The sequence below is a fragment of the Monocercomonoides exilis genome (genome assembly GCF_001643675.1).
Source record: "Monocercomonoides exilis strain PA203 chromosome Unknown scaffold25-1336746, whole genome shotgun sequence".
Lineage (NCBI taxonomy): Eukaryota > Preaxostyla > Oxymonadida > Polymastigidae > Monocercomonoides > Monocercomonoides exilis.
This window is the reverse complement of record NW_027150570.1, coordinates 900,148-908,308: the sequence shown is the minus strand read 5'-3', so window position 1 is coordinate 908,308 and position 8,161 is coordinate 900,148. Positions and strand designations below refer to the sequence as shown.

The window sequence follows — 8,161 nt, the reverse complement described above, 5'->3', positions numbered from 1 at the left end:
TTAATAAGGGACACCATTAATACAATTTTGAGATTCATTAAAAGAAGAAGAGTCAAGAAGAAGCTCAAATCTCCTTGAAAGAAGATCTTGAGAAGATTGAGAAAGAAGAGAAGAATTAGATGATGTGATATCAGAGTGAAATGACTTTCTTGTTCGTTGAACCTTTTCTTTCATTGTCGAAGATTCGAGTGCAACCAGAGAGCGTTGAGGAAGATATCCAACAGCAGATGCGCAGACAAATGAGCCCTTGCGCTCAAAATACAAGTAGTCCTTCATGTGAGGGACTGACAGAGATGGCCATGAAATTTGCTGAGATGGTACGTACTCTTCAAAGTACCTCTCATGTACAAATTCATTGACAGTTGATGTTGATGGAGAAGAATTAGTTGAGGATGATTCAAAAATGTCTTGTTGTGATGTCGAAGAAGCAGATGTCGAAGTGTTCATATTGTTGTCGAAGAAGTTGATTAAGCCATGAAGTGTAATGATGTGTTCAGTTGATAGGTTGTTGTTGATTGTGTTCACAAGTGCACCAAATTCACTATCACAGATATTTTTTCCATGGTGCTCAGCGAAGAAGTTGAGTTGAGTATTTTTCTTTTTGAAAAGTTTTGATTGTTTTGAAAGGATGAAGTGAAGAAGGAAGCGATTTCTGTTGTGTGGACCAGAATCGCAGAAGAACTTAAAAGTGTGAGTGTCTGAGAAGAAGTGTCTTTTAATCACAGATTCCAGACACTCAATAACAAATCTGTGATCATTTGAGAGGCAGTCGGAGAAGAAGTTGAAAGTTCGTTTTATTTGTTGATTATTAATTTTTTGAAGAGAGATGACAGTGAATTGAGATACTTGTTGATAGTTGAAGAATTCCTGTTGAAGTTGGTTCTTTCTAATAGGGAGTTTCCATTTCTCTTTGAAGTCGAAGACGAAGACTGCTTCTCCCTCTTTCAAATTGTCGACAGTTGATTGATAGTGTTTGCGTTGCATTTCTGCAACAAGACGATGTTGACGAAGAAGTTTGAGTGTTAGAAACTCAACAGAAGAAAGTCCATTTTTGTTTGGAGATGATTTGAGTTTGTTTTCGAGATAACTCAACTTCTCACACATTCCACAGAGATCTGTACGCCTTTTCGCTTTCGAGAAGTTGGTTGTGAGTTTGTAGAAATGCGACAGAGAAACTTTGATGTTTGTTTCTTCTGTGAACTCACTCCATAATTTCGTCTTGGGCTTGAAGATCAATCTCTTTTCATTCGGAGAAAAGATGCCCGTTTTCTTTCTTTTTTCTTTCAGTGCTTCCAATCCATAATTTGATGCGATTGATGATGATAGTTGTGGAATGGAAGTTGTTCGAGGAGGTGGTGTGATGAATGTTGTTGTTGTTGTTGTTAATGATGATGATGATGATGATGATGATGATGATGATGATGATGATGATGATGATGATGATGATGATGATGATGATGATGATGATGATGATGATGATGATGATGATGATGATGATGATGATGATGATGATGATGATGATGATGATGATGATGATGATGATGATGATGATGATGATGATGATGATGATGATATGTTATTTGATGTGTTATTATTTGATCGTTCAAAAGAAGAAGATGAACCACCAAATTGAAAAGTTGACAGTGTTGGCTTTGTTTTTTCTTTTGTGTAAAATGAAAGGGAAGGAGTGAAACCTTGATCATAAAGATCCTTCCATGCCTTTGTCCAATTTACGATGTTCAGTTCTGTCACATCAATGTCGTTACAGATATTCCATATGCAGTTGTTTCCGCTCTTTCTTTTGATCACAGCGATGTAATGTCCATTCTGTTGATCAAAATGCTTGAAAAGAATTTGCCCAACGAGATGATATATGATAATTTCCTTATTGTTCTTTTGCGAATGTTGAACGTTTTCTGTTGAAAACCCTTTGATAAACGATCGCTGGTGAACACGATCAGTTTCAATCAAAAGTGTTTTTGAAGGAGTAGAGCAAGCAGAGTCAGTGCATTCGTGACAGAGGGCCAGCACCTCTGGAAATGCAGCCATTTCCTCCCATCTCGCAGCACAGCATTTCTCTTTGCAGTCGTTGCAATAGATAGCATTTTTTCCGTTCAATATGTCAGTTGAAAAGAGAGAAGATAGACCTTTTTGAGGAGAGGATGAATTTATAATAACATTGTTGCAAGATTCATTAAAATGATTAGAAACTTTTTGACATTTTTGACATTTGAAATGAGTGATTATAACTGGATTGAAGGTTTCCTTGCTTATCAACTCATCTTTTTGAAGAAGTTGGAGAAGATTGTCAAATGCCTCAGCCACATTTTGTTGCTGTCTCACACCATAGTTGCAATATTCTTCCCATTTGTTGATTAACGATGGGACCCACGAACGCACGGCCGTTCCATCTTTAGCCAATTGTTTGCAAACACTAACAACACGCGAAGATGTGTTTTTCATTGCTGTTTGTTTTTTGAATAAAGATGGCTTGTGTGTTATGATTGAAGATAAGCATTGAAGAAGAGAGGCCAGATAGCAAGTATTTCCTAAATTTTGCAAGCCTTTAACTGTTTTTGATGAAGAACTGGAATCTTTGTCAATTTTTGAAAAGATAGATGAAGAAGGAGATTGAATTGCAGGAAGAGAAGCCATTGTGTTGCTGTTTGACATGATTTGCTGAGAATAATCATGAAGTGTTTCATCTCTATCTTCTGCTTGTGTATTATGTTGAGAAGAAGTGAAACTGCCTTTTGAAAATGATGACAGAAGATTTTGAAAAGCCTGAGGAGGAAGAAGTGCTGGTGAAGTTGCATATTCAACTAATTGATCACTCACCCACACATCATTGTTGCTGAAGGAAGAAGTGTTTGTTGTTTCTTTTTGTTGCTTTTTGAAAGATGAAGAAGATGAGGAAGATGAGGAAGATGAAGAAGATGAGGAAGATGAGGAAGATGAGGAAGATGAAGAAGATGAGGAAGATGAGGAAGATGAGGAAGATGAGGAAGATGAGGAAGATGAGGAAGATGAGGAAGATGAGGAAGATGAGGAAGATGAGGAAGATGAGGAAGATGAGGAAGATGAGGAAGATGAGGAAGATGAGGAAGATGAGGAAGAAGAGGAAGATGAGGAAGTGGATGACGATTGTTTTGTTTTGAAGAATTTGTGAATTGGAATGGGTGAAGGAGATGAGTGACGTTTTTGATGTGATTTATATGTTTTTCTTTTTGTCGAACCCCTTTCTTTCCTTATTGGAGTGTTGATTGGGGTATCAACAGCTTGAGCTGGAGAAGAATTTGAAGAAGAAGAATTTTCATGTGAAATGGAATTTGATTTTTTATTTTGTTGAGATGATGTTGAAGAAGAAGAAGATTGTTTATTCTTTGAAGAAGAGTTTTCTGTAATTATTTCTTCTTCCCAGGCATCTTCATCAATATATCTCGCATAGTCAGGCTCAGCTCGCTGCTTTTTCTTTGCTGACTGAAGCGAAGTGGAAGCTTCAGTTGAATGGGCTAACATCCAGTTGTTGCCCTTTTCCCAGTCCTGTTCATTTAAGCCTAAAATAAACAGAGAAAATTACATAAAAAAATATAAATAAACACAAACCACTTTTGCAAGACGGAAGATGAGGTTTTTGAGGCTGAATAATAAATCCTTGGTTTTTCTTTAATGTTTGTTTCGCGTAAATGTATTTGCCTTCTGTCACATCATATCCATAGTCCTGTAAATCGGATAATGATGTGTTTCGAGACAGCGCCTGTAGCATTGTTGTCTGAGTGTGCAACGGAGCGTTGTTGTACACCACAGACAGGTCTTCTAGCAGCTTTGTGTGATATTCTGTTAGAAAAAAAATAAATAATAAACAAAAAAATAAGAAAATGACAAGGATGACAGTTCAGAAAATTTTCTATATAAAAATTCAAAAAATAAAAAACCAAACCATTCAAAGACTTCAGTAAATCATTAATTACTGAAGATGATTGCCTGTAGTTGTAAAAGAGATAGACGAGCAATGAATCAACGTCATCTCCACCTATGCGTTCAATTTCTTTCCAAAGAGTTTTGGATCGAGAATTAAGAGTTGATTGAGGTTTTGAAAAAGACATTTTTGTGAAATAATTAATTTATTATGGAATTTTTAATGTGAAAAAAATTTTTAAATTTCCTTTGTCATCCTCCATCTTTTTTTTTTATTTATTCACTTTCTCCTATTATCATTTTGTCAAAAGACAAACAGTTATCCAAAAAGCTCACAAATTAAGTCACAAAAATAAAAAAAAAATAACTTCAAAAAATCTGATAATAAACAAAATTATATAATTATTCTTTCTTTCTTTTTTTTTATAAAAATTGTGTTGTTTGATTCCAAAATGAAAGATGTTTTTTCAAGAAAAAAAATTTAATTTGAGATTAAAATTTTAAAAAACTTTTTGATTTTTTCACATTTATTCAAAGGATAAAATTGTTAATATATGTTTGGATGACTGCTTAATATATTTGAAATTATTGAAAAAATATATTATTTTCACAGAAACAACCTTTAAAAAATTATATAATTTTTTGGTTTATTCGTTCAAAATCAAATGAGGAATTTTTTTTTATTTGAACAATAACTATAAGACATTTTTATCTTCTATTAATAAACTTTCGGAAAACTACTCGAGATAATTTATTCTTTATAATATTTGAAGATTTAAAAAATGAAAAAAAAAATAAATCATTAACAAAACTTTCACTAATAAAAGTTAAATAACTTCTTTCAACAAAAGCAGACTTACAACATAATATTTCACAAAATAATGTCAGAATGTTAAAATTTTGTGCAAATAACAAATGGAAAATAATCGTCTCATAACACAAAAGTCAAACAATTTCACGCATATCCAAATCATTATGGAAATGATCATAAGGAAAAAATATTTTTAAGGTATCCCACGAGGGTCACACCTTGGGTGACATTTTTTTTGCACGAATCGATTTGTTGTTATGAAGGTGCGTGAAACATGTCAAAAAAAGGGGTACCAAGGTGTGACCTCTTTTTCGAAAAATGTATCTCAAATTTTCAGATCAAAAATCTATGAAAATTTTTCGCTTTTTTGTTCTTTCAAGAACGAGAAAATGCTTATATTCTATTTGTGTTCAAACATTTCATAATTATCAAAATAACAATATTCATTAAAAATGATTAAAAAAAATGTGTGTTTAGAACTTTTTTCAATGAGAAAAAATTCCATAACTTTATTTCAAAATGTTCTTTCAACAATTTTTCTCACATTGACGTTGCATCGAGGTTTGTTATTTGTTATCATATGAGGAAAACACATGTTTTTTAAACAAATCTTTTTCATAGACAATCAATAGTTGTTCTTTCTTTTGTTTTTAATGAAAATATTTATATGATTGGTATGCCAAAGAATAATTGCTAATAAAAGGCAGAGAAGGAAGTTTGGTTTTTATTTATTTTTCTATATATGAATATTAACCTGTTGATGTCTTTTTGTGTTGTTTTAGGGGCAGCAGGTCAAAAAGAATGAAAATGAATGAAAGCGGGATATCTCATTGTGCAGGCTGACCATCGAGTTGAGCCAGCGAATTCATACGAAAAGTGCCCAGGGTGAAGGGATTGGGAAGGGAATTGGAGATGATATTTTCAGACGAGAAACAAGGATATTTTTCAATGAGAAAGATGAAATTGAGCAAAATGCATAAATTTCACATTTTTCAGAAGGACCAGAAATCGATGCATTTGATGGAAAAACAACTGACGGAAAGGATGTTTGGGGAATCAGATGATGAAACACTTGAAAAAGGAAGAAATAATGAAATTGATAAAGAAAACAGTTGCCAATAGGATAAAATTTAGACATTGGCTTAAAAATAGGTTCTGAAGGTTTGCTGTTATTATTATTTTTTTTTGAAGTGATTATAATTTTTTTATTCAGGATGTTGAAAGAGCGAAGAATTATATGGCTTTGAAGAAGAAAAGCAAGGAAGAAAAATGAAATGAAGATTGATGAAATTCAAGATAAATCGAAGATGGCTTGCATTGTGCTTTGGCGAAGAATTATTTTTGAGGAAAGAAGATTTCTTGTGAAAGAAGGGGAATTGAATGTGGAAGAGATGGAATGAAAAAGAGATTACTCAATCTTTCGTATTTTTTGTTGGAGAGAGAGAAAGAGATTGAGCTGAAAGTGAAAAAGGATTCAGATGTTTCTCCTCTGCAGAAGAAAAAGAAACAGAAGACGAGAATTTCAATGAATTTCTCAGTTGATGTAAATTGACACTCATCTTCTTTATTTCCAACAATTAATCATTTCATGCCATTCATTCATCATCTTCTTTTTCTTCTTTATCAAATATATCAATAACATATCATACAATTTCTTCTTGTTTTTTTCTCTTTCTCTTCCTCATCCTTTTCATCCTCCCAATCATTCTCTTTCATTCAATACGCCTTTCATTCACCGCCTTCTCTCGGCCAACAGATCTTCCATTATTCCTTCTTCATTAGCTCTTCAATACTCTTCTCTTTCTCCTCTTTCATCTTCTTTCAATTTCCATTTCGCCACTCAGCTGTTTTCACCTTCTTCTGCCTCTGTTCATCATCTCTATCCAACAGGCATTTATTCATTGAACACATCATATGTTCCTTCTTCTTCTTCTTATAATTCTTCTTCTTCTTCTTCTCATTCTCATTTTCGTCATCATCAACATCATCATCTTTATCAACAACCACAACTTCGCTTCAAAACATCCCTCAAACCTTCTTCTTTCTCTTCTGTTATTCGTTCTCTATCAACTCCTTCCATCTCCACTTCTTCTTTAACCTCTTCCCTTTCTTCCCTTTCTCCTTCTTTCCCTTCTCTCTCTTCTCTCTCACACATCCCTTCCCTTCATCATTCTTTTCTCACTCAACAGCTTCTTTCTCATTCATCTTCACCTGTTTTCCCTCCTCCTCCTCCACCTCTCTTTGATGAAGACAACGAATTTTCTAACATTCGCACAAGAAAACTTCAATTGAGACAGAACAGATTGAGATGGGGGCAGAGAAACAAACAGATGTCGAACAAAGAGCAGAGGATGATGGCTATTTTCACTGGAATGTATGAGAATGGGAATGATGGGAAAGATGGAAAAGGAAAAAGAGGAAATGTTGTGAGGGGAATAACAGGAATAACAGCGATGAGAGAGAGAGAGAGAGAGAGAGAGAAGGAGAAGTGGAAGGAGAGACCGAAAGAGAGAGAGAAAGGGAAAGGAAAAGAGAAAGAGAACCGAGAGAAATTTCCTGGTTTTAAGCTGTTGGGTGATTGGGTGGAGCATCCTGACACAGACGAGGCTGTCGATGAATGTGGAGTCAATCCATTGACACTCGAAAACTACTCATCTTCCAACACAATCAACACATTTGATTTTCCTGGCCATGCAACCAATCTTATTGACGACTTTCTCTTTGAGCAATTACTGAACAATGGCGATGGCGTTCTGCGAAGAAGATTCGGTTCGCTTGCAAACAGCCTCATTTCGAGCAGAAAATTGTCTGTTTTTCAGTCAGATGCGATTTGAATCCATCTTATGTGCGTGGAAGACAAAGACTGAGAAAAAACAATAAAGATTAAACATAAACCTTTTTTACTCAATTAATTGCTGGCATTGGCACAGGAACAGGAACATCTCCTTCTTCATTGCCAAATGAATCTTGTCTTTCTCTTTGTCAGCCATCTTCTTCTCCCTCTCCTTCATCTTCCTCTTCCTCTTCTTCCTCTTCTTCATCTTCTCCATCTTCTCCATCTTCTCTAGCAGTAACTGACCTCTCTCTCCACCCCAAACCACCTCATCGCTCTGAAATTGCTATGGCTCGCCGCATAAGAGCAATGCATCCTCTCCTCCGCAGATGCTATCTCAACCGCTGTGCACAAGTGGCTGCTGCTTCTGGTGCCTCACGTTCTTCTTCTTCTTCTTCTTCTTCTTCGTTGCTGCGCTTTTCTAAAAACAGCTTTTTGACAGGCGAAGAGCAGCAGATGAGGAGGATGAGGAAGCAATTCGGGAGAAGAAGGAAAAGACAATATTTTGTTCTCCCACCAGATGTGTTTGAGGCGCTAACGTTTTTTGCATAATTTCGGATGATGGAGCGTTATTCAGAGAATCTGAAGAAGAGGAAGGG

The 8,161-nt window shown here is 35.0% G+C and overlaps 2 protein-coding genes across 2 annotated transcripts; one reads left to right on the top strand and one right to left on the bottom strand.

Annotated features, from left to right (window-relative positions):
• Positions 1 to 4,106, bottom strand: MONOS_9903 (uncharacterized protein; the record flags this gene model as incomplete). Its single annotated transcript, XM_067880444.1, has 3 exons — positions 1 to 3,557; positions 3,607 to 3,837; positions 3,941 to 4,106. 3 exons carry the CDS (start codon positions 4,104 to 4,106, stop codon positions 1 to 3), a joined length of 3,954 nt encoding a protein of 1,317 aa, XP_067726662.1.
• A 2,995-nt stretch (positions 4,107 to 7,101) lies between these two features.
• MONOS_7098 (uncharacterized protein) lies at positions 7,102 to 8,114 on the top strand (the record flags this gene model as incomplete). The annotated part of the gene is made up of 2 exons (XM_067877397.1): positions 7,102 to 7,498; positions 7,660 to 8,114. 2 exons carry the CDS (start codon positions 7,102 to 7,104, stop codon positions 8,112 to 8,114), a joined length of 852 nt encoding a protein of 283 aa, XP_067726661.1.
• Between the last annotated feature and the right edge of the window lie 47 nt (positions 8,115 to 8,161).